The sequence below is a fragment of the Ambystoma mexicanum genome, chromosome 5p, assembly GCF_040938575.1.
Source record: "Ambystoma mexicanum isolate Mex_15411 chromosome 5p, UKY_AmexF1_1, whole genome shotgun sequence".
NCBI classification, from domain to species: Eukaryota; Metazoa; Chordata; class Amphibia; order Caudata; family Ambystomatidae; genus Ambystoma; species Ambystoma mexicanum.
This window is the reverse complement of record NC_090930.1, coordinates 1,046,421,871-1,046,449,722: the sequence shown is the minus strand read 5'-3', so window position 1 is coordinate 1,046,449,722 and position 27,852 is coordinate 1,046,421,871. Positions and strand designations below refer to the sequence as shown.

The 27,852-nt window shown below is 44.7% G+C and overlaps 1 protein-coding gene across 1 annotated transcript in view; it reads right to left on the bottom strand.

Annotated features, from left to right (window-relative positions):
• Positions 1–27,852, bottom strand: part of SERPINB1 (serpin family B member 1) — a 77,669-nt gene that overhangs the window by 11,112 nt on the left and 38,705 nt on the right. Inside the window, exon 6 of the mRNA XM_069613533.1 lies at positions 10,394–10,561. Coding sequence (XP_069469634.1) covers positions 10,394–10,561 — 168 coding nt within the window. The remainder of the gene's footprint in view (positions 1–10,393; positions 10,562–27,852) is intronic.

The following is a 27,852-nucleotide window of genomic DNA, read 5'->3' as shown; positions in this document are numbered from 1 at the left end:
GAGGGGTTGCCCAACCTCAACAAAAACACAAAGGACTCAGTCAGGATGTCTTCTAAAGTAAAATGTCCACCGTCCTTTTTCAAACCTATTTCCGTCCCTTAAAAACCAGGTGTCTTTTTGATCCAGAAGGAGGCTTCTCTCCAGGGGTGGACTGGCCTATAGGGAACTCTGGAGATTTCACCCTGGGCCTCTTTTGTGAGGTATTCTCATAGGAAAAACATTGGTCTTACTGAAAATGTGTCATATGGGGCCACTTTGAACTTTATTTCCAGGGCCTCTTATGGTCCCCAATAATTATTTCCAGGGCCTCTTTTAGTTCCCAGTCCACCCCTGCTTCTCTCGTTCTGGTAACAGATTTAAAATGTTGAATGCTTGATGAGAAAATTCAATGGCCCTCATTATGAGTTTGCCTGGATACCAGCAAACTTCCCTTACCGTCTCCTCCACTCGATATCCCAGTATGACCGGGATATTACGGGCACTGAAGAGCTGGTAAGTTTCCATTCCCATGGAATCTGATAGGACTGTGTGGGATGAGATTGCGTGAATCACTGGCACCGGTATTACAGGTGATTCACCTATTTCTTTGCTTTTAGGGGCCCAATCTACTGGCAGGTCAGGCCTGCTGGGAGATGCATGGTGCCCACCTGCAAACTTGAAGTGGGCCGGTCTGGAAAAAATGCGGGAGCCAGAATTACCGGCCTTTGTTCCAGACCGGCACACTTGTAATGAGGCCCAATGGCTGATTCTTCAAACAGTTACCTAGTGTCAAGGGAGAAGTCTCTTACCCTTGTTCTTCTCTTCATTTCACAGATGTAGTATTAAGTTTGGTTCACTATCCTGCCAGACTCGACTGTAGACCTTCTTATCGCAAAACATAATTCCCAAGTATCAACGGGGTACGTCTCTTCCCCTTGTTCTTTCCCTGTCCCAAGATTGCAGCGTTAGGTCTGGTGCACTATCCTGCCGGAATTGACAATAGATCTTGGAATTACAAAAAGTGTTTCTTCCTTTGATATTTAGTACTCAACCTATTGTTTTAGGTGCTTCTTACACCTCACTTTCTTTTGTGAGTCCCAGGTCGCCCAGGGCTCTCTCTGCTCTTTCTGACTTATTCTGTAGCATCTTTCTCTTTTGTGTGGGTCCCAGACCCCTTCATATTATCTTGGGCTCTCCCCAAACTTGCTCTGGGCTCCAGCCCCTTTACTATGTGTTTCTTTTGTCTTGTATGGGTCCTTGACCCATGTTTTTTACTTCGGTGGAGGCTGCCCGACCTCACATGGGTCCCAGGCCCTGATGTGCTGTTTTTGCGGGTTCTCTAACCCTGCTTCACTCAATGTCCAACTGAACAGACCTACTGTTCTCTCCTGCCAGGTACTGTTCCTCATAGCAAACTTTGTAAAATGTGTTCCAGCTTTTACAGTTTGCTTGCTATCCCTTTCTGCCTCTTCGGATTTTGGTTTGTGTCTTTCTATCTTAATTGGTGCCCTCCATGTCCCACCAACCGACTGTCCCTTTCTGTACCTTGGGGAAATGTTGTTGCAGTCTCTGGTCAGTCCTTGCTGTTGATCGGGCTTCTGCACTACTTCCGCATTCAGCATCCTTCTCTCGGTAGCTCCACAGCAGTAACCACTCTCTCGCAAAGTCGGATGCCTGTCTTCTCTTTTTTTGGCTTCTCCGGTCAGGTTTTCTCTCTCCCTGGCAGACTCTTGCTCAACGGGACCTCTGTAGATGCTAGTCCCTCCTCAACAGTGTCTCGTTCCCTCGGGTTTCTCGCCACAGAACCAGCAGCTGGTTCCTTGCTCCTCCAGGGCTGACTTGAAAATCTGCAGAGTCCTTCTTTGCTTTTTATGGCCGGAGCTGTCTTTAAGAGACTGTATTGCGTATGTTGGTTCCGCAGTGGGCTTTTGCCTCCTTGTCTGTTCTTCTTCATGCCAAAGATGGTATGGACTCCACCTGTGCAAGCCTCCCTCTTCCTTGTCCCAATATAATCTGCATTAATGAACTACTCTACTATGAACTACTCTACTATACAGAGGTACATAGAGGTGTTGGGGAGCCCAGGTAACTGAGTGGGGTGAATAGATGAAGGTGGTGAATACCGCGTTCTCCCAATGCTATCATCACTGGTCCCATGGAGGGTTTCCCTCCCATAAGATCTGCCTGCTGACTATCGGGTGATGGCCTCACCTCCTGGGCCCCATGCAATGGGGCTGCTCCCAAGGAAGCAGTGACACTATCCTGGGATTAGTCACAGTACCCATACACAGGGCCTCATCACGGGTTGGGCTGTATTCCCGACTGTAATACCGCCGACTGTAATAGCCCTAGCACCGACCGGCCCGGTGGTATTACCACCGGATCATGGGTTGGGCCTTAACGGTAAATCCCCATTCCTAATTGGGTCCATTGGATCCAATGGGGAATTTTCGGTGCTAATACTGTGGGCTAATACAGCCGGCTGTAATACTGCCGAAAACAGGGATTTTCACCTCCTGAAAAAAGCTGGAGGTAAAACAGCCGATTTAGCGCCCAACTCGTGATAGGGCCAGCCCTTAAATGCAGCGGTAATACCGTTACCACTGCATTTAAAGGCTACAGCCCAAATCCTGATGAGGCCCACAATCTTTTATCAACAATATGGGTGCCGTTTTTAATACAATGAGTGAAAATGACGCCCAACCATATCCAAGTCCATTTGATACCATCCTCTGCACTGATCTATCACTCAGGCGCCAAACATCCACTACCATCTATAGGTCGATGCATGTGCTCTCTGAGTCAAAGAAACTGATCTATATCAGCTGTCATTCATGCAATTACAAGATCTATCACAGGGTGTCGGGTACTCAGCTTTTGCCCTGCTTTTGCCCCGCTTGATCTCAATGATCACATCTCAGAGGATGTCACATGCTTGTCAAGACAAACGTAGTTAGAGAACCTACCAACAACAATGACAGGTCAAAAGGAATACTAAAATATTTCTTTCCAAAACTATTTAATGTATTAGGGAAGTTAAAAGACACCTTTGTGAAGCTACATATTGACTACAAAGTCAAACCCGTTCTTCAAAACTCACAACAAATTTGAGTTCATAGTCAACATTGAGTTTCAGCTGAACTCTGCAGGCTACTACAGTCTGACATTATGGTCCAACATTATGGGTGTCACTCCTTGTAGTAGTTCTCAATGTAGCCGTATCATCATCAGGGACCACTTCCCTCCTTCACATCCAAAGGGTGTGACAGGCCACACTCAACATAAAGAAAGGGAGGATAGTCTTAGTTAATTAAGACTGAGAAACATGAAATTATAAAGATACATATTTTAATAGTTATCTTATGAAAAACACATCTTTCTAAAAGACATAAAAAGCACACAAAATGATGTGTACCAGCAGAGAATAAATTCACAAAACACATAATTCATCAAACCCTCTCATATTGTTTAGAATGGGAGTGAAGTTAGTATAGGAAAGTGCGGGGAAGTTACATTCATCGACCCCTTGAACAATTCTTCCCAAATTTAAGGCTTGTATCTCTATGCGTCAACACATAATCGTGTTTCTAGGTCCACCAGAAAGAACGTGTCTGGATTGATCTCAATCACATAGTTCAATGGGCCCGTCTTCCGGACGTTTCTTGTTTGTACAACTTATTCAAGACGAGATATATTGCATAACATCTGTTCTTGTTCGTGTGATAGACTATAAAAAACCAAAAAGCTTTATTGGTTACTAAAACTTAAAACACATTCACATCTCCCTATCTTGTGCGTGATGGATGTGTCACTAACCTTTGATTTGTTGAGTGGCATGTGAGGAACGTTTTATGAAAATTATATCGGCACAGTAGACCAAACAGTGACAGTGATTGCACACTCTGGAAAAGAACCATGTATAAAAAAATGTTTGGCTCTCTTTTATTACTGTGACGTATTTCAGAAGACAACACTATTTATGCATAGTTGATGCCAATTTCACTCTGTCGATATTATTAATCAATTTATGATATTTATCCAAAATCCAATTATTTTGAGTTTTTAAAAAAAAACTCAACTTCATTGTGTCCATTCAATTACCTTAGTTCATTTAGCTTGCATCTTCAATATTTATTTCAAATCTGCATCTTCTTGATAGTATGTTCACCAATTATGGTGTCATATACTTTGCGGCTGCCTGTTACCAAACCACAAGTGCACGAAAAGCACTGTTCATTATTAGAAAGTACCCATCAGTACAGGGTATTAGTTGTTTGTTAGTTGTAACACCTATCATATTGTGGTCAATTGTTAGTCTGTTACCTTCACAAAGTTCCCGGGCGTGTAAGCAGTTTTTCAACTGCGGTTTGCTCTCTGCAGTGTTTACTACGGCAGATGAACTCTCTGCGCCGCACTCGCGTAGATGGTTTTTCACAGAGGGCTGTTTCCTGCTTAAAACGCAGACCGAAACGGCAGATGTAACCCAACTTGTTTTTTAATCAGTTTTTTAGATTACTTTTAACTGATATAAGGGTCTTTTACTTACTTATGTTAGACAACCACAGGCGTTTTCTTAAAAAGATCCACAAAAAGCGCTACCGATGCCACATGATACATGTCTTTATATGTTTCATTTGAAGGCTGCAACATTTGTTTTCGCTAATCATCCGTCATCTTGGGCGTACTGAACTATTTCCAAGAAGGGCAGACATATGTTATACAATCGTCTTGAGATAAATGATTTATTTATGGTCCCTTACACGGATCTTAAAATATTTAAGGGTGCATTTCTTTGGTATTCAATGAATAGTTTTTGTTTTGGGCACGAAAATAGCGGAGGCGCAAGTGATGGCCCCGCTTATATTTTCTGCCCCTAAACTAAAACATCAGAGAATTTATTTACTAAAACATCAGAGAATTTATTTTCTCATCAATGATAGGATGATTGTGACAAGTTTTGTTTTTCCAACGATGATGGAATGCTTGTGAATGGGTGATTATTTTGTTGGTAATAACCTAGTTATCATAATTTCAAACTTATTCTCATATAAATTCAATGTTGCATAATACAATGTTTACAGTTGCAACATCTGGTATATGTTATTTTGTCGCAGGAAAAAAGGAATTAGTGGACAAATAGTCCCCATTCAATCGCAATGTTTAAGCCTTCTTTCACAGAGTTTAGCTCGAAAATCCATTTTTTTTCCAGCTTTTGTAATTTCAGTTCTCGATCCCCCCACTGAGGTGAGATAGGACAGTTTCAATGATGAACCAATAAATGTCTTCTTGATTAAGTTGTGCTAATTTATAATGGGCCACTAACGGCTTGTCGGGACTTTCATTTTTGACACAGGACCAGTGCTCACAAATCCTTGGTCGTTTTTGTTGTCTTTTATAGCAGCCCACACCGGAATTTTATGCCATAAATGGCCCATTTTGTGTTACAATTGGGGAATGTTCTGAAGCACTATTTTCTGCCCTTGAAATCTATGTCTTTGATATTGCTGGTAAGTCGGAAAACCGAGAAATTGACACATTTAAAGTGGCCAATAACTTGTGGAAGGCCCCACAGTGTGGTTTGTGTTTGAAGTTCTTTTTCCTTTGTTATTGGGTAAGTATGAACTAACTTGTCATTCAAATTTGTCATCCATTTCAATGCAAAACAGGGGTTGGTTTATTTTAAACTCCTCTGTGGTAATCATCCCCCAATTTTTTAGAATGATTCTTCGCAAATCAAGACTAATTGGTGAGAAAGTAGATACACATGTGATCTTCTCTTCCACAGTTTTGGTTTGTTTGTTTAACTAAGCAGTCTTGTCTATTTGTGTGTCGTGCTCGTTTCAATGATCTGTGGATGATGTGCGCAGGATATCATCCTTCTTTGAGTTTGGCACTTAGATGTTTACTGTTAATTTCATAGTCGTCTTTAGTGCTGCATTTCCGTCTAATTCGTAGGAACTGACCATACGGTAGATTTTGACATTGGGATTGGGGGTGAAAGCTGTTATATAGTAGTACAGTGTTTTTGTCTGTCATTTTTTTTAACAGAGTAGTACTTAGTTTATTCAATTGGGATTTATATATTTCTAAGTCCAAAAAGGCAATCCTACCTTTATTGGATGACATAGTGAAGTTGATACATGCCTCTTGAGCATTCAACCATTCTAGAAAACTCGACAGACTATTTTAACTGCCTCCCCATAGCACAAAGACGTCGTCACTATAACAGTGCCATGACTTCATTAGCTCCTTAAACTGATTATTGTCTGCATACACCGTCCTGTTTTCCAAATCATCCATAAAGAGATGGTGCCCTGCAATTGTTGGGAAAACACTCCTTCAACCATAAAGAAGTTGTTAGTGAGAGCTACTTTAATGCACTCAGCAATTAAATCAGATGGAACTGTTTTATTGGACCTCTTTTCAAGATAAGAGTGCATAATTTGGACACACTTGAACTGAGGAGGGCTAGTATATAAAGATTCTACATCTAATGTTACTAAGATGTCTTCCTCATTTGTCACAAGAGTATCTGGAATCTTTATCATACTGGTGGTATCTTGAACAGATGATCTCATCTTTTCTACAAAGGGTCTTAGGAAGGTATCCACATAGATCGACAAAGGTTCGAAAAGTTAACCTATAGCAGCCACAATAGGGCGTCCTGGTGGGACACTTGCATTTTTGTGCATTTTCAGGAGGCAATAAAAAGCCGGAGTGATCAGGTTATGTTTAATCAAGAAGGATTTTTCGTCTTCGTCGATCCATCCCTCTTCTAAAGCATAAGTCATGAGACTGATGATTTCTTCTAGAATCCTACTGGTAGGGTTACTAGGAAGCCGTTCATATAATTTTCTATCGTCAAGTTGTCGTTTGACTTCTGTATTGTACAGTGGTGTTGCCCAAAGGACTACTCCACCTCCTTTATCAGCAGGCTTAATCAAAAACATGTTATTGTCCTCCAAATTCTTTAATGCGCATCTTTCTTCTTTTGATAAGTTATCTCTGCGGGCTGTTTTTTGTATTTAACAAAAGGTTGACTTCTCTTAGAATTGTATTCTCAAAACTAACAATTTCAGGAGAAACCATTGTTGACAGAGGGGTAAAGTAAGACGGAGGTTTTAACCCTGATGCATTTTCTTGTCTTGGATCTTTATCTTTGGCATCTTTGAAAAAATACTTTCATCTTAGGATGCGAAAGAAGTTACACAGTTCAATTTCTGTTTTAAGGCGGTCTGGCTTTGACACAGGGACAAAGGTTAGTCCTTTACTGAGCAACCCAATTTCGAATTGAGTTAAGACATGGTCACTTAAATTAAAGATAGGTGTCACCAGGCTTGGGGGGACGGTTGGCATTGGCGTGTTCTCATGCCATGGTTACCTGGCTGGTGGGATTTGCCTCGTTTGCCCTGTCCTTGAAAAGAATTTACCTCCTTCGGCATTGCGCCTCTGTTTGTTGGCAGGCTTTTGTTGGACCCTGAATCACTACTATTTGATGAGTTGGAAAAGGTTACACATTTCCTGTATGTTCTTGGATGGTTCTTTTCCAGAGTGTGCAATAACTGTCACTGTTTGGTCTACTGTGCCGATATCGTTTTCAGAAAAGGTTCCTCACATGCCACTCAAGAAATAAAAGGTTAGTGACACATCCATCATGCACAAGGTAGGGAGATGTTAATGTTTTTTAAGTTTTAGTAGCCAATATTGCTTTTTGGTTTTTTATAGTCTTTCACACGAACAAGGACAGATGTTATGCAATATATCCCGTCTTGAATAAGTTGTACAAACAAGAAACGTCCTGAAGTTGGGTCCATCGAACTACGTGATTGAGATCAATCCAGACACGTTCTTTCTGGTGGACCTAGAAACACGATTAAGTGTTGACACATAGAGATACAAGCCTTAAGTTTGGGAAGAATTGTTCAAGGGGTCGATGATTGTATCTTCCCCGCACTTTCCTATACTAACTTCACTCCCATTCTACACAATATGAGAGGGTTTGATGAATTTTGTGTTTTGTGAATTTGTTCTCTGTTGGTACACATCATTTTGCGTGTTTTTTATGTCTTTAAGAAAGATGTTGTGTTTTGTATACGATAACGATTAAAATATTTATCTTTATAATTTCATGTTTCTCAGTCTTATTTAACTAAGACTATCCTCCCTTTCTCTATGTTGCGTGTTGCCTGTCACACCCTTTGGATGTGAAGGAGGGAAGCTGTTCTGTGGATTTTGTGTAGATACAATTATTACTTGGCCCTCATCCACACAGCCCCCGAAAAAAGAGGACCACCCAGCTCTCTTGTAGTATATTATTCTTACATCATCAGGGACCCCACTTTGAAAACATGCTTGTCTGGCCGGCTAAACCAAGCTTTGAAGTTCTCAAAATTGAACTTGAACCAAGGGCATCACCAACTTGGGCTGCGTCCAGGGTGATACTGGACTCCACACATAGAGGACTACAGAGGTACAAAAGAATTAACTATGGTATTTTATCCATCGCAGAAATCTTTGAGGAAACTATTAGGTGGATCCTCTTACCATTCAATAATGCTTTCAACGATAGCGGTGGCATATTTGGTAAGACACAAGAAGCACATAATGAAGAATTGGATGAGTGGGCCAGACACCCCAGAGGATTAGACTGACACTGAATGGTGATAAGTGTGAGTTAAATAAAAACCATCTCCGGTTTTATGGGCACATCTTTTCAGACCAAGAAATGACTGCAGATTCTTACAAAGTGCTTACAGTTCACAAACTACCTCCAACCTATCACGTATCCAAGGTTGGATCCTTTTTTGGGGATGGCAGGGCACTGTGTGCGATTTATATTAAATTATGAAACGCTTACAGAACCACTTGCCAACTCTTAAGGAAAGAGCTCCCTTTATAGTGGATGCCAACAGATATTTGAAAACATAAAAACAGCACTGTCATCCACTCAACATTTAGCCTATTCCGCTATGGGACGCTGAAAATAGAAGAGGTTATAAAGCATTACCAGGCATGTCAGAACACAGCCAAAAATAATACATTGTACCATTATGTGCCACTGAGCTTCCAGAAGGGGTATGGCACAATATTGCTCTGGATTTCTATAGACCCATATCAGACGGAGCCTACTTATTGGTGGCCATTGATGAGTAGTCAAGTTTCCCAATTATGAAAGCAGTCAATTGAACAGCGTTCACTCAAATAGTAGGAACACTGAATGAACTCTTCAGTGAATGGGGAATTCTGTCCATTGTGAAGACAGATAATGGACCACCATTCAATGGTAATGAGTTCAAATGGTTTGCCCTCCACATGAGTGTCCAACACCAAATAATCATGCCACTATGGCCTCAAGCCAATAACATGGCAGAAACGTTTTTGTTAAACTTTAAGAGAACAAAATAAAGAGCAGAGAACAAAATAGAGTGCGGTCATTGGGGAGATGTTGATACAACAGACTCCATGCTGCATGCTACGTCATTATCCCATTTCACTGCATGACTCAATGGGTGTTATCCAGACAAACTCATGATAAGATACACTTTCAGAACTAGAACACCAAATTCCCAGTCAATATTGATACTGCGATTAGGATCAGAGACACTGGAAAAAACAGATGGATCAAAAGCGAGGACTAGAATTCCCAGCTGGCGATGACATCATTGTGCGGCAAAAACAAACAAGAAGTCTGACTTTCAAAATGCTAGCATGCCCCTGAGAATAATAAAGCAAAAGGGAACCATGGTGACTGCTGCATCAGAACAGAAAGAGATCACCAGGAATGCCGGATACTTTAAGCTACTGAAGAAATGAGTCACAGAAACAAGGCTACTGAGAGAAGACATCCTATAGATATGAGGTTGAGGAAGTGGCTAGTGCTTCTGGCATGGATAATGCAAAGGAGCTCCGGATCCAGATAAGATAGCGGACCATAAAGAAACCCCAAAGATTCTTGGCAGAAATGTTGTGAGACCATGTAATGAGATAAGTGAGGGAGAGATATTATATCTTTAAGAAGAGGTAAGTGCTGATTGGTGATGCTGCCAGAGTCCGAGAAGAATACCGAAGGCGAAGGGTCTAACCGGGGCAGTGGCAGAGGAGGACAGGAAAAGGGACACAAGCGAATGCTGTCGGTTTTGTAAAGTAAATACAAAGTTTACAATCTTAATCTAGTATAATCTAGTATCTGTGCTGTCATTTATATACGTTGCACTACCCCAATTACACCACAAAGGACTATGGTGTCGAATTCATGAAAGTTTCCGGATTTGAGAAAACTACACTGTTTTGAACCATGCGAACCAATTCAACTTGTGTTGATAGTAATTAAATTAAATGCTACTGGTTTAATCTCAACAGTTGCCACCTTTGTATGTACACAAAGCTGGTTGCTTGTCCTGTCAGTTGACAATACCTGTTTTAGGCCAGTTGTGTCATCGCTGATGTCATCAGGGAGCAAGATGATCATGCTGAGGTCATCCCCGACATAGGGAAGCTCCAGGGCTCGGCAATTGGCTTCCATGATGTAGCGGAAGGGAAGCTTCTTCTTCTGATACATCATCTTCACTGTCTTCTCCTCATTCTGGCAAATGAAAAGGGACAGACCAATCAGATCTTTCATGAATCCAACTACTGCATGCAGACAAAATAAACACAAACAAACATGGGTGTTTTAATTCATTTTGCAAAAAAAAAAGGAATATTTATTGTTAAACGGTTTGATCCAGAGGGCGATCAAATGAACTAAATATTTAAATGAATAAATTGTCAAAGGTGGGGATTAGAAAGATAATCGGAGAAGACACAAAGGGAATGCAAATGATGGCACGTTTGCAAAGTGGGGATGGAGTAGAAGTAGAAATGGATGCGATCACAATATTATTTCTGTCTGCTTTTTTAAAATGTATATAGAACGTTTTCCAAAGTACTAAAAAAGTGTACAACAGAGTTTACAAACAACCAGGCTACTAAAACACTGGGCAGCAAGAAGGGAATGAAAGGACAGTTACATGGGAGCAAATGGGATGTTCTCTCGAGGGGAGGAACACACTTGTTTTTTATTAACATTTAATTGGTTTGCATTCCTGCCACCTTGAATAGTAGGTAAGAACATGATGTTGGCGTAAATCTCGCCAGAAAGAGAGCAGACCTAGGGTGGAAGGAGGCTGGAAGCATTATTTACAAGAGTGGCCGAATTCTCCATCGAGCAAACATTCAAGAACAGCATGTCAAGTTTGGAAGAGACAAGGAATGCATCCAGTATTGAGTCAAGAGGTCAAGCAAGTGATTCAAAAACGGTGACTACTGTCTTGAGAACAGGACAGCTGGAGCCATTCCATCTTCCACCAATTTGGAGGGATATAAATTCTGTGAGAGAGAATGTCATCAACCTTCCATTGGATGTGTCTACCTGCCAAGGAAGTCCAAGTCGAACAAAGCGACAAAACCTTTTTAAAGTTCCTTTGGCATGTTCAAATATATTTGCACCCAAAAGCAAGCATCTATATGTATTTGGGGGTATCCAAATAGTATTTAATTCGATTAAAAACAATTTTAAACATATTTTCATGAACATTTCACACTCAAATAAATGATCTTGCTGATATCTATCTCAATGTGCTTCGGGTACATTGCGACTTTGTTTTCAGGAGAAAATAATCGATCATTTAAAATGCAAATATGTCAAATTCTACATTTTTCTTGCAATGTTCATATCAGTACTATAAATAAAATGCCAATAACTCTCTTGCTGTGCAGCATAGGATTCTTACACGCCATGGAGTGTTGGATGTGTGGGGTCTCATGGTATCATTCCAGGAGGCTCAGATTCTATATACTCTGTAGATACCAAAAATGTCATACATTACCAAAGAAAATCCTCCTGTTGGTGGTTTGTACAAATAAATGCTTACTAAGAGAAAATATGAGAGTAAAGAACTTAGAAATAATATTTGGAATAGAGGTGAAGTATAGAAGGTTTGTCATATAGTACAATACAACGTTACAATCCGGGTTCCAAATGAGAGTACGTGGCATGTGTGGGTAAGTAGTAAAGGACAGTGATAGGATCAGGGATAGGACCTTGTCAAGGGGGGATCCCTCTCAACATTTGGCTGGAGGCTTACCAGGATTTTTGCTAGAGCCAGTCCTACCCAGAGGCAGGGTGAGGGAGTTGGGAGGGCCCAGTCTCTGTCACTTCTACCTATGCCTGGTTACAACTGTTAAGTACCACCTATCACACCGTAGCTAACTGCTTCAAGGCTGGCCAGTGTTCTTTCTCTCATGTTGTAGGACTGCCACATCCAGAAAATCTTGTGGAGCAGGGCAGCAAAGAAGTCTTCAGCGGTGAGGAAGACTGCAGCGCACAGGCAGTGACCAGAACATTACTCACAGAGGACAGGAAGTCAAGAACTAATCTCATACCAAAACAAGCTATAAATTGACTTTCCACATAGCGGCTGCCATTACAGAACACCAGCAGACCCTTCCACCTCTGTAACTCGCCAAAGCAGAAAAACAAAGCAGCAATTGGCGAGGGGAATCAGCTGAGCGGAATGGCCAATTGGAGGGGTGAGGGAGCAAAATAAAAGAACACTGGAAGAACAGGTCAGTGTGGGTTGTTTGTGTGAGGACAAGGGAGAAGAAGATGGGCCGAGAGACCAGGCAGAGGAAGGGCAGTGCATTGGCATGTGGAGGATTACAGACAATGTGTGCAAGGTAAGACATTGGTTTGTGGGAGATGGTGGTACTTGGGTTTAAGAGTGCATGCATGGTGAGTTCAAAGTAGTGGCTGAGGTTACGTGGAACAGTAAGGGAGAGTAAGTGAGATTGAGTTAACCAAGTGAATGGGAGAGTGAAAGGAAGATGTCTGTGAGAGGATGAGGGGTAGAATGTAGTGTGGAGAGGGGACTGGAGAGTTGGGGAGTGGAGTCGAGTGCACTGGTGAGGGATGTAGAGTTAGAGTGGAGAGGGAAAGGGAGAGATGTGGAGTGGGGAGCAGATAGGGGTCTAGAGTGTAGCATGGAGAAGGAAGTGAGAAGTGGAGAGTAGTGGAGAAGAAACAGTAGTATTTCAGAAATAAGTAGAGTAGAGAGTGAGGGAGAGTAGCAGTAGATAGAGGAACATCAGAGGGACAGAGAGGAATCCAAGGGAGAGAACGGAGGAGAGTAGAAGGCAGAAAAAGGAAAATAAGAATATCAGGGTAAGGAACCTGAGGGACAATCAGGGTTTTTGGCATGAGGGACAAAACTCAGTGAGACCTGGGCAATTTGAAGGCATTAGTTCTTGATCACATTCCTATTGTGGGATCCAAGGTTAAGATCCACCCAGATTGACCCCAGTGGTAGTGAGAGAGATAAGGCTGTGGTCTTCAGATCGCCACCATTAGCCAGCCATACTTTTAGGGATTACCGATCTCGGGACGGCTGGGCTAGGGAAGAGAAAAGCCCATGGAACATAAGTGTGTGGGGCGCCCTTATAAAGACCCTAATCAAAGATCTGAAAAAAACCTTGAACTGTGCTCCAGAGTTGGTGTTTACTAAGGCCATCTGTGACAGTACCCAGTTCATGCCTCTGTAGCTATCTTCAGGACCTACACAAGAGATGAGAAAACCCATTAAATAGAACTTTGAAAATCAGTTACTTTATTCATGCCAGAAGGGCAGATCTCTTCAAAGATCTTCTCCAAGGTTGCCACCTCACTGGTTTTATGAATTGTTACAAATTGTATTTGGGCTACATTATAACCCTTTCAAGGTAATATCCTCCATTAGACCTATGTTTCATCCATATTGTTTTTGCTAGGTTGGTAGTCTGTTCAATGTAATCAATGCTACAAGGGGACCATGATGTGTGCATTCTACTGCTGATACCTAGTTGTTATCTAGTGACCCAGACAGTTTTGCTATTACAGCATTCTGTCAAATGCAGATATCCTCATAAAAATATATTTTGATGCAACCTGCATCTCCTCCATCATGCTTGCCAGTCCCAACTACCTGCCATTTCCCGCGTAGGCCTTTAATTGATCCACCTATCCCACTTGAAAGTCAGCACAATCCCATTCCTCAAAATCAAGCCACTGCTGATTTATTAGAACATTCCTGGGGATTCTGTCAGCTGCGTAGCAGAGTTCCATTTGCAAGCCATTACTGTGGGGGTTAGATGGAGGATGAATATTTACAGTATACTGCTGTAAGAAGAGACTAGTTGCTCCCCAGTGCAGGAAGGGGGCATATGTTAAATGGTGCAGACAGGCCTCTGATTCAGGTGGGAGGGTAATGTATTTACGTCACAATGCAGGGAGGTCCTCCCAGACTGCCATATAAGGAGGACAAACTAGCATGAGGGAATCTTCGGAACCAGGATGCCATTCGGGAAGGGCCATTCCTTGTTTTGTTAAATGGGCAATTCCCTTTTCCTAGGGACATGTTTCTTAAACGCATCTCTGGCATGATCCCCAGGTTAGTGGGAACTTGCTTGAGGGCTATGGTTTGGCATTTTCTCTTCCACGCAAGTGCTCTTAACTGACTCATTTGTTTCGTCATATACAGTGCCACACCTTGCTAGTGTTTTGCGCCCTCGTGCTGAGAAACCCTCCACGCCTCTAATCTGTCCTAGGAGAGGGTTTGGAAGAAGCCTCATTCAATGGCACTGCCCATTGAGCTCCCATCGTCCAGAATTGATCTGTTATCACCCATGTTGCTACACAAGTAAGCAAGCATGGGAAAAGCCAAACGCTATGACTCTAGAAATGCAGTGGGTATGATGTTGCTGTGGAGCCCCCAAATTAAAGAAAGCAATTACCATCTGCATTTTCAAAGACAGCCATCTTGGATTTTAAAATGCAAATCATTGTAGATTTGCTCTTGAACAGAATGCATTTTTCAGAAATGTATGCACCAACTGGTTTAACTTTGTTTAACTTGTTTAACTTTAGAAAAGTGTGTTAAGTACATGTGGGGGCACTCGGAATAAAGAGTACAACACAGTTTGGTGCACAATACTTTCATTTAAATAATAAAGGGTTGGGAAAAATGCCTCCCTTGCCCTAACTCTATGAGGGGTTTCCCTGCCTCAACAGGACCCGTCCTTGTCAGGTTGCCTAAAATAAATGTCCACAGTCCTGTGTCCAAAACACTATTCTGACCCTCAAACTTAATTGCTGCAACACTGCGTCAAGGGAACAATAAAACATAAATGGTTGTTCTCTTACATCCTACTGGTATTTCCTAGTATACCACTGTAACAGGTAAGTCCTAAGTTAAATGTATTTTAGTATTTGCCAAGGGACCAATCCACTTCCTTGGTCTCGTAGAGCCAGGGGGACAATCCCCTTCCCTGGACTTGGCTGTCCCGTATTTAGTTCCAAGGGGGACAATCCCCTTCCCTGGACTTGGCTTCTGTTTAGGTCACGTACAGTTAATTCCCACCAAAGTTTATTCTTGTTATTTTATGTTAACTAGTATAGGACTGTTTTGTATACAGGTCTTTGCTATGTGTAGTTCACGGATGGCCTTGTTATGCATAAACAATTATGTTATTCCCTTGGTTCTGGCTGGTTGTTATACTCTGTGGGTTACTGCCAGGGAATATCCCTATGTCACTCATGGTCACTGGGCCGAGCAAGAGCAGAGTTATTCCCTGGATCCGAACGATGACATCAGGTCACTTAACTGCCACTCTCTTCTTATATTTTATTAGGCTTCCTCTTTACTTAGTGCCCCTCTTCTTTTGGCACCCACGAGGGAAACCGACGGACTCCTCTGAAAATGCCCAGCGGTCTATCGAACGGTCGGCGGTGAAGTGAGCCCCCCCTGCCCAATTTCTGGCAATGCGCATTCACCGCACTTGAGGGCAGAAGTCCTCCATCCCCGCTGTGTTGTTGCTCGCCTTGCCGCAGGACACCACCGGCTTTCAGATAGCATCGGCCCCTTTAAATACGGGATACTTTGGTGATATCTTCCTTTTTTCCACACACTTTCTTCTTCTTTCTTTCCTTTTTGACACGTGTTTAATTTCTCTTTGTTCCTTCTTTCACGTCTCCAACTATCAATCAACTTACTTTCTCCTCCTCTACCACATCGCCTGCCCCCCCATTGCTGGTATTACCACTGCTTTTTCCACAACAACCAAATTCAAGTCCCTTTTCCCTTTTATCTTCTTGCCTCTACATGTAGTTTCCTCGTCTCGGCACCACTCACATGTTGTAGTACTTGATCTTGTATGTGTTGTGTCCCTTTTCTATTGTTATCTGACAATCATTTGTCATGGAGCCAAGTCTCCTTTCTATTATTTCTGTTATGGTGGGCTGCGCACCACGTGTTAATATAGAGGCGGGGTTACCGTCTGAAGCTCAGTTTCGCTCTAAAATAAATAAGATCAGACGCATCAGCCAGGCTCTGTGTGATTCATTGAATGGACTTATTATTATTGTCGTATTTGCGTGCAACATCATTCTGATACACATCACAATATAACAATGAGCGCTCAACATGCATCCAGCTGCAGGCAAAACACTGAATCTCAGCGTTCGGCGACGGCCACAACAACGCTATCGTGATGACCCACGGAGGATTACATCTCCATGCTTCATTTCAAAGTCGGTAGACTTCATTCACTTCAACGGTGCCGCCATGGAGGAAAGCAACTTCACGCAAGTGTTTCCGGCCCACGCTACTCGCTGCCTCACAACAGGCCCCTCATTACAGGCACTGCCACGGAGGAAACTGACAAAAAATTCATACAAACGTTGCAGTCAGCACGAGGCACGAGGCGCACGCTGAATTAAGGCAAGCATTTCATTTCTTCCGCAATGACCAAATAATTACTGCAACACATGTTGCGCCTCAAGCAACATAAATAGAGACGTACTATTATACTGGTGACACCGTTCACGGCCAGCCTCTGCAATCATCATGTCAGAAGGCAATTCAGACAGCGGCCTTCAAAGCCCCCAGGCCAGCTCCACACCACGACATGCCAACACCAGAGAAGAAGGGAACACAGAATATCTACAACTCCAAGCCATGCCACATTTTGAAATGTCAGACACCAGTAGCCTGGCACCCAGATGGGCCAGGTGGTTGAAAGAACTCCACATCTACATAGAAACCCCTGGAGTGAGAGAAGAACGCTGCCTACGTGGCATCCTGCTACATTCACTGGGACCCACAGTATGTGACATTGTATTTGAGATGCCAGAAGCTAATACAGATTCATTTCAGGACATAATTGACTCATTGAATACTTACTTTGCGCCTTTAAGAAATGTTGACTACGAAAGACACATTTTCCACACCACAACGCAAGAAAAGAGTGAAAGCATGGACAACTTTATAATGAGATTGCAGAAAAAAGCTAAGTATTGTGACTTTGATAGGTACTGAACTGATGAAGCTCTTAGGCACTGATGAAGCTCTTAGGCCATTGGAGGATGTGGGTCGCCAGAATTTCGCAAACAAATCCTACAGAAAAGCAGAACATTGGAAGAAATACTCCAACTGGCAAGAGCCGACACAGCCCTACATTACAGACTGAATCGCTCGGCAACATCACAATCACGCAGACAGCCACAGCAGCCACGGTGTGCCCCATTCGCACCCTGAGTGACTCGACAGCTCAAAAGAAATGCTACAGGTGCACATTCAGATTTCCTCACTTAGGGCCATGTCCCGCAAAAGGTCATCACTGCGACAAATGTGGCGAAGAAAACCACTTTCAGTCCGTCTACAAAAATATAAAATCCTTCCAGTCAACTGACTCTAGCAGGGAGTCCTGGAGACAAGATGGTCGCAATTCAAGGTGGGAAATTTTTCACACCCAGCAGGCGTCGCTCGCACAGCTCCTCACGTGACCAGGCACCCACAGCCTGGAGACGAGAAGAGAAGAGAGACAGCACCAGCACCCACAAGAGAATTTCCCAGAGAAGAAAAGCGAGACAAAGAATCAGATATTTAGATGAATCACCGCAGGGTAGATGGGTCTCTCACTCATCGTCATCCAGCGGGGATCAGAAAAGAGCTTACGTTCATGCCATCGGCAACAACACAGCAGTCGAATATAGCCTGACATTATTCCTTCATCTAAATGGACAGAATCTAGAGTTTCTAATCGACACTGGCGCAACAGTAAATATGATCAACGACGACGTCTACAGATCCCTCGCTGTGAAGAAAGAATTCAAACAAGCCGACACACTAATATACCCGTATGGCTCCAACAAACCACTCAATTGCCAAGGCATGTTCACTGCCACGTTCAAGGACCGGCGTCAGAAGGTAAAAATGTACGTCATCAAGGGAGAAGTCCCAGGAGGAAGCATACTAAGCTTCAAGACAGCCATACAAAAGGAACTCATTCACATAATGTACCAAATCATGTCTGCTTACACCACCAACTCGAAGGACATGATAAAAAGATGTTCCCAGCCCTCTTCAAAGGGATAGGCAGATTAAAGGACAGGCAAATTAAGCTACACATTAATCCACAGATACCACCAACCACTCAACACTATCGGGGCATTCCCCTCAACATCCAGAGACACGTTGTCATGGCCACTAGTCAAGGGGCTAGTCCTTCCTCATCCCCAGGGTCCCATTGGCGCCAGGCTCATGTAAAAGTGTGCTCTGCACACTCTATACCAAGGGCGTGTGCAGCTGGGCCGGGCGTGGCCATAGAACAGAACTGGAAGGCACTTGCTACAGTCCCAAAGAAGGGCAAGGTGGAGCCAGTAGGCGGGGCTAAAGGGAGGGGCCTGAGCCAGCCTATAAGGCCAGCCCATCCACGTGCCTTCGCTTCACATTATTCCTGCAGCCTCAACCTGAAGATATCCCAGAGAGCGCTCCTTACCTGCAGTCTACCGCTACATCGCCGCGCACTCATCCACCCCACCTACTCCATCGCTGAGGGCACTCCTTACCTGTTGCCAGCCACTACAACGCTGGGCGTGCATTTTACCTGTTGCCAGCCGCTACAACGCTGGGCGCGCATGTTACCTGCTGCCAGCTGCTACATCACTGGGCACGCATCTTACCTGCTGCCAGCCGCTACATCGCTGAGCGCGCATCTTACCTGCTGCCAGCCGCTACATCGCTGAGAGCTCTTCTTACCTGCATCGCGGCCGGAGTCGGACTATTCCTCTTACCTGCATACCATCACGGTCGGAGTCAAAGTCTTCTTTCTCACCGGCATTCCATCACGGTCAAAGTCGGAGTCTTCATCCAGCAACCGCGAATCTTCATCGAGAATCCAGACACCGTTCTTCATAGTCGGCCTGCACCTACGAGGAAATAAGAACACAACAGGTTAGAACTCATATGCATATCGAACGCACGGCCACATCATACAAAAGACTAGAGTTCCCTTATAAAGACCAACTTACCTGTCACTATTGAAACTCCATCAGCCTCTCAGGTCTTCCGGACTCTCTTCAGCCCCGATTTACTTCTCTGTACCTATGAAAATGGAATGAGACATTGCAAGAAAAATTATTAGACGAAATACAGACAGCCTAATCGAACAATAGTTATAACCAAAGACTAACCTTCAAAGTGGATTGGTCGCAGCTGGTCTGGATCAACACTTCCACGGACCAGTGAAGCAACTTGGTCCGTTCTACGTGCCCCTGCTGGTATAAGGAGGATGGATAGCTCAACATTACAAAACTACAGGTGAGCTTATATCGGAAAGTGCTTGCACACCATATTTTGGCACGAAAGGGTTGGGGGAAGTCACGATATCTCCACTCCATTTTCATTGCCTCTCCTCTTTACTCAGGGGCAACACCCATCTCCCGAGCCACAGGTCCAACCACTATCTGGAGGGGAAGGCAATTCCGAGAAGTCAAATCAAGGGAGGGCTCCAACCGTGCCCCAGCGCCCCCGCGGAGACCAAGTGAGCATAACAGAAGGCAAAGCCTCTCTAAATTTCTGCCTGGGTGTTATGGAAACTTCTGAAACTGACTAATTAGCCCAACTATTGGGAGAGCTACGGGCCGAGGTGCATGCCTCAAGACAGGAGACTAACTCCCTGAGGAGAGACCTTATTATAGCCCGAGAACAAACAGATGACCTGGCAAGACAAATGCTTCAGGCACACACAGGACAAGTCCCGTTACTCGGAATTACACCAACTCTGTTGCCGCAGCCCTCACCACCAGTACAGGTGGTACTCCCAGGGGCGGTTCCACTTGCTCCACCCGAACGCTTTTTTGGCTACCCAAACAAATATGCAGTGTTCAAGAATCAGTGCCGCCTCCACTTTTTGTGTGGACCAGGAGCCTTCCCTAATGACAGTGCTAGGGTCGCCTTTGTGCTTTCTTATTTGGGAGGCTGCGCAGCTGATTGTCCATACCATTAGTGGCTCAGGATGATCCTATATTTCGGAACTTTGCAGAATTCCAACGGGAATTGGAAAAGCTGTTTGCCAGACACACTCCAAGAGCAAGCATTAGACAACGAACTACTGTCTCTGAGGCAAGGAAACCACGACTTATTGACTGATATTGCCACCTCCAATCGCTTTGCAGCACAGACCAATTGGCCAGAAGAGGAAAGGACCACACTGTTTTACAGGGGGCTTCGTGGAGAGTTAAAGGACATACTAGCTCAACTTGTTAACCCACCCGAATGCTGTGCAGACTATCAACCTAACTGTGCAGTTAGATCACCGGTTACAAGACCGAAAAATGGACCGCACAAGAGCCGGAGGGCGATCAGTCTACATAAGACCTCGGGACACACAGACCAGGGGTCATGAAACTCCAGAACCTATGCAACTAGGGGGATTATGGGCTCCCATTTTTAAGGCTGAAAGAGAAAAAAGAAGAGAACAGCGGCTCTGTTAATAATGCGGAAAAGCTGGTAATTTCTTGTGGGATTGCCCTACAAAACCCCCACAAGAAGGTGGTAGGTGCCACAGACAATGACAACAAAGACAAGGCACAGGAGCCGCAAAACTCGGATGCCCGGCAAGTGTAGAGGTCCACTTGTCAAGCGGAATCAATAAAGTTGTAACAACCTCACACCTGGTCATTCCAGTATTAATAGCCCATCCCCAACAACCATCGAGAGTACATGCTGTAGAAGCCTACATCCATAGTGGTGCGGTGGGAAATTACGTCGACCAGGGGTTGGCTGCACAGATAGGCCTTCCGCTTCAGCAAAATCCGCTTTCGGAAAAGGCCACTGCCGTGGATGGCTCTCAGCTGTCTTCGGGGCCAGTAACTCAACACACCGACGAGGTAATGCTGACATGTCAGGATGGTCACCGGGAAAGCATTTTGTTTGATCTCATAGGGGCCCCCCAGTTCCAAATGATTCTAGGAATGCCGTGGCTGGAAACCCATAACCCAAGGATCGACTGGCGCACAAGAAAGCTGACCTTTCCCCGAGAATGCACCAAGAACTGATACCTTAGGGATGTGAGGTGATTACAACACAAGGAGAAACCCATCCTGGGAATGTCGGGCTCATTGTCTTCTGAATATCAAGACTTTGCAGATGTGTTCCAAAAGGAACAAGCCAACACCCTACCACCACACAGAACTTACGATTGCCAAATCGATCTGGTCCCCGGGGCACAAGTTCCCTGCAGCAGAATCTATGCTCTGACTGAGCAGGAAAATCAGCATCTACGAACATACCTAGATCAGTACTTAGCTAATGGGTTCATCCGCCCAATCAAGTCCCCAGCCTCCTCAGCTCTTTTCTTTGTACCAAAGAAAGAAGGGGACCTCAGGACCTGCATAGATTATAGGGCGTTAAACCAGATTACTGTAAAGAATAGGTATCCTCTGCCACTCATTCCTGAGCTACTCGACCAGGTAAAGAATGCTCAAATCTATAAGAAGTCAGATCTACGAGGAGCTTATCACCTGGTCAGAGTGAAAAAGGGCGACGAATGTAAGACAGCATTCCGAACCAAATATGGGCTTTTCGAGTACCAAGTTATGCCCTTCGGGCTATGCAATGCACCAGCCGCATTCCAGTTCTTTATGAAGGACGTACTCCACGGACTGCTAGATGTCTGTGTCCTTGTTTATATCGATGATATCCTCATTTGTTCGGCATCCAAGGAGGAGCACATGGGCCATGTAAGAGCCGTTTTGGAAAAGCTCTGTAAGAACCAATTATTTGCCAAACTAGAAAAATGTTTTTTTCACGTTACAGAAGTTGAGTTCTTGGGCTTTATGCCTACCCCACGAGGGGTACACATGAATACTCGTAAAGTGGAAGCAATTCTTCAGTGGCCATCTCCAACATCAATCAAAGGAGTGCAGAGCGTACTCGGGTTTGCCAATTTCTATCGGCTGTTCATTCAGGGATTTTCACAAATCGTCCACCCTATCACCTCTTTGCTAAGAAAGAATAAAATGTTTTCTTGGTCATCCGACGCTGAAAAGGCATTCCAGGAATTGAAATCGGCGTTCACTTCAGCCCCAGTTGTCCAGCATCCCTGACCCGATCTACCTTATGTAGTTGAGACCGACGCCTCCAATGTGGCCATGGGGCCGGTGTTATCACAGAGAGACCCAGACACTGGACAGTTACATCCTATAGCATTTTGGTCCCGCAAGTTTACAGCACCTGAAAAGAACTATGCTATAACCGACAAAGAACTATTGGCAATCAAAGGAGCCCTTAAAGACTGGAGACATTACCTCGTGGGAGCTAGGCATACTGTCACCGTTATCACGGATCATCGCAATTTGCAGTATTTAAAGACAACCAAGGCCCAATCATCTCATCAGTGTTGCTGGGCTCTCTTCTTCGCAGAGTATGATTTCATAATCACGTACCGACCTGGAGTGCGGAACGGAAAAGCTGACGCTCTGTCACGAATGGGCGATAACCAGGATGCATTCATAGCATCAGAACCAGTACCCATTACCCCGGAGGAACAATTTCAGAACCAGATTGCAGTAACCGCCTGTTGGGAAGAATTAAAGACCGACCTCCAATCACAAATGGATCAAACCGCCTAACAAGAATGGTTGAATAAGGCAGATCATTACTTTGTCATGGACAACTTACTCTATTTTCAGGGGAGACTATAAATTAAGGCTAAAGAAACCCAAAACAAGATCATCGCCAACTACCACGACTCACTAGTGGAGGGACACCCCAGGGTTACTAAAACGCGGCCCAATATCAGGAAGAATTATTGGTGGCCAACCTGGAGAAAGGATGTGGCCCAATTCATTGTGACCTGCGGAGTCTGCGCACAGCAAAAATCTAAAAAAAACAGCCCTGCAGAATTATTACGTCCCCTAAGCATACCACCGGTTCCTTGGCATACTTTGTCCATGGACTTTATTACAGACTTGCCTCCTTGTGACGGCTTCAACACCATTTTAGTAGTAGTGGACTTATTCTTTAAAATGGCACACTTTATTCCCCTAAAAGGACTTCCTACTGCTGGAATCATGGCCACTGTGTTCCTGGAACAAGTAGTCAAATTACATGGCTTCCCCTCAGTACTGATCTCTGATCGGGGGACACAATTTGTCTCAGCCTTCTGGAGGAATTGTTGCAAGATCGTGAAAATTGATCTCTGCCTTTCTACCAGTCACCATCCCCAGACCAATGGTCAAACTGAAAGGACTAATCAGATGCTGGAGCAGTACCTATGGTGCATGCTGCAACAGACCGAAGGATCCTGGAAAGATGTTCTTTGGCTAACGGAATTTGCTTACAATAACTCTATCCACGCTAGCACAGGACAAACCCCATTCTACATCATGAATGGTCGGCACCCACAGACATCTTCCTTTCACCCACTTGATGAGCTAGAAATGCCAGCAATCACCTCCCTACATAAAACTATTACTCAAACCCTCAAGGAAGCAAACAAGAGCTTAACCAGAGCCAAAGAACAACAAAAGAAGTTAGCTGACCGGCATAGAGGGAAGCTCCACACTACCAAAACGGAGACAAAGTATGGTTAGCGGCCAGAAATAGCCCACTAAAAGGACCTCGGGTCTTCCGCCCCAGGTATCTTGGGCCCTATCCTGTCAAAGCTATCATCAACCCAGTCGCAGTAAAGCTAGAGCTACAACCTGACAATAGGCGCATCCACCCTGTATTTCACATTTCCCTCTTGAAGCCTCTGAAGCCTGAGACAAGAATTACACAACCACCGGAACACAAAATTATCAAAGGAGAACCTGAGTAGGAAGTTAAGGGCATCTTAGATTCTAAAATAGTGAGGTCACAATTGCACTACTTAATTGACTGGAAGGGTTATGGACCTCAAGATCACACTTGGGAGCCAGTGGAGTTCTTCCATACGCCTCGACTAATCAGACGGTTTCATCGCAATAACCCCACCAAGCCTGGACCAGGGAGGAGGTCACCCGTGAGAGGGGCCTTGTGGGGGAGTGCTGTCATGGCCACTAGTCAAGGGGCCAGTGTTTCCTCATCCCCAGGGTCCAAGGCTCATGTAAAAGTGTGCTCTGACACTCTATACCAAGGGGCGTGTGCAGCTGGGCCGGGCGTGGCCATAGAACAGAACTGGAAGGCACGTGCTACAGTCCCAAAGAAGGGCAAGGTGGAGCCAGTAGGCGGGGCTAAAGGGAGGGGCCTGAGCCAGCCTATATAAGGCCAGCCCATCCACGTGCCTTCGCTTTGCACTATTCTGCTTTCAGCAGCGTAACGCTCTCCGCTGTGCTTACCTGCGCATCACTGGAATCCTGCAGCCTCAACCTGAAGATATCCCAGAGAGTGCTCCTTACCTACAGTCTACCGCTACATCGCCGCATGCGCCTCCCCCCCAACTACTCCATCGCTGAGGGCGCTCCTTACCTGTTGCCAGCCGCTACAACGCTGGGCGCGCATGTTACCTGCTGCCAGCTGCTACATCTCTGGGCACGCATCTTACCTGCTGCCAGCCGCTACATCGCTGAGCGCGCATCTTACCTGCTGCCAGCCGCTATATCGCTGAGAGCTCTTCTTACCTGCATCGCGGCCGGAGTCGGACTATTCCTCTTACCTGCATACCATCACGGTCGGAGTCAAAGTCTTCTTTCTCACCGGCATTCCATCACGGTCAAAGTCGGAGTCTTCATCCAGCAACCGCGAATCTTCATCGAGAATCCAGACGCCGTTCTTCATAGTCGGCCTGCACCTACGAGGAAATAAGAACACAACAGGTTAGAACTGATATGCATATATAACGCATAGCCACATCATACAAAAGACTAGAGTTCCCTTATAAAGACCAACTTACCTGTCACTGTTGAAACGCCATCAGCCTCTCAGGTCTTCCGGACTCTCTTCGGCCCCGATTTACTTCTCCGTACCTATGGAAATGGAATGAGAGATTGCAAGAATAATTATTAGACGAAATACAGACAGCCTTATCGAACAATAGTTATAACCAAAGACTTACCCTCAAAGTGGATTGGTCGCAGCTGGTCTGGATCAACACTCCCATGGACCAGCGAAACAACTTGGACCGTTCTACGCGCCCCTGCTAGGATAAGCAGGACGGATAGCTCAACATTACAAAACTACAGGTGAGCTTATATGGGAAAGCGCTTGCACACTGTATTTTGGCATAAAAGGGTTGGGGGAAGTCACAATATCCCCACTCCATTTTCAATGCCTCTCCTCTTTACTCCGGGGCATTACCCATCTCCTGAGCTGCAGGTCCAACCACTATCTGGAGGGGAAGGCGATTCCGAGGAGTCAAATCAAGGGAGGGCTCCAACCGTGCCCCAACGCCCCCACAGAGACCAGGTGAGCGTAACACACGTTGAGGATGAAATTCAATCACTTCTTCAACAAGACATTATTGAGCCAGCATGGGGCCGACGCCATGGGTATCACCGATCGTACCCAAAAAGGTGCCCAAAAAGGACAACAAAACCAGCATACGCATTTGCGTGGATATGCGGGCCCCAAATGTGGCCATTGAAAGAGAACGGCATCTCGCGCCCAGAATGACAGATATGATGCGCCTCTTAAACGGCGCCAAAGTGTTCTCAAAGCTTGACCTGAACAAAGGCTATCATCAGCTTGAATTGCATCCCTCATCAAGATACATCACCAGTTTCTCTACACATCTGGGTTTATTCAGATACAAAAGACTTAGGGGTATCATCTGCTGCTGAAATTTTCAAAACGAGATCCATCAAGTAATCAAACATATTCCCAACTGTCAAACTATGGCGATGATATCCTAATATTTGTCACCAGTTAAGAAACATATGACGACACCCTCAGAAGAGTATGCATGGCACTTGAAAATGCACATCTTACATTCAACCCGGACAAATGTGAAAATTAGCAAAACCACGCTAAAGTTCTTCAGACACATATTTTCGAACAATGGTTTGCAACTAGACCCCGAGAAAGTACAAGCACTAGTAGATGCTCCCACCCCTACGTCCACATCAGCGGTATGCTCATTTCTAGGGATGGCAAGTTATTGCATAAGGTAATCCAAGATTTTGAATCGGTGAGCACCTCTCTCAGACATCTCATGGGAAAGAACCAAGAATTGCAGTGAACAAGTGAGTGCGAAGATGCATTCCAAGAAATCAAGCAACGCATTGCGTCCGCCTCATGCATGGCCTACTACGACCCTGAATATGACACAGAACTCACTGTAGACACCAGCCCCGTGGGGCTAGGAGCAATTCTGGCACAATCAAAACCAGGAGCACCGCCCAAAGCACCGAGACGCTTTGTGGCCTATGCGAGTCTCAGTTTATTGCCCACCAAATGCGCCTACTCCCAGAAAGAAAAGGAAAGCCTAGCAGTAGTGTGGGCCTGCAAACACTATCATCTTTTCCTATACGGCTTCCCATTCACCATTGTCACGGACCATCAGGCGCTCACCACCATCTACGGCAAACCCACTGCCAAAATGCCACCTCGAATAGCCAGATCAACATCATCCACCGACCAGGAAAAAACAGCAACCCTGCAGACTTCCTGTCCAGATACCCACTTCCGGCCAAGGAAGAACATCAGTCATGAAAGTAAATCAGTACATCAACTATCTCATAGACAATGCACTCCCAAAATCCATCACCGCAACCCATCTACTAGTAGCAACGCAGGGTGACAAACGGATCCAAACTGTTCAGGAGTGTCTAAAGTCTGGTCTGTGGCACAGGAGACGCCACAACAAGCATAACCTATCTACCAAAGAAGAAGAGCAGCTACACACATTCAAGCTCATACAACACACTCTATCCACATCCCCTGAGGGATTACTACTGAAAGAAAACAGACTTGTCATACCATCTAGTCTGCAAGACCAGATTCCAGCCATCGCTCACTCTGGACACCAAGGGGGTGGTATCTACGAAGAGACAACTCAGGACCAAAGTGTGGTTTCCCAAAATGGATGAGAAGGTAGAAAAGCTTTTCAGAAAGTGCATCGCATGTCAAGCAGTCGCTCCACGCATGTTCCCAGCGCCACTAAGACCCTTAGAAATGCCCTTACAAATATGGGACGAAGTGATATGTTCGGACCACTGGCACACGTGAAATATGCACTAGTAATCGTAGACAAAATGTCCCATTTCCCAGAAGTGCATCTCATCCACTCCACAAGCGCTCAGGCAGGGATACCAGCACTGGATAAAACATTCACAGACTATGGGATTCTATCGACGGTGAAGTCAGACAAAGGACCACCTTTCAGTGGTCACGACTTTGCAATGTTCACAGAACATCTAGGCTTCCAACACAGAAAGATCACGCCACTGTGGCCACAAGCCAACGGGATGGCAGAAAAATTCACAAGCAGCCTCAAAAGGACACTTCAAATCTGCTCCATCACCAATGGGTCGTTTATGCAAGCCATCTGCACGTTGCTCCAGGAATACCGAAACACGCCCTACAGTTCCACAGGCGAGTA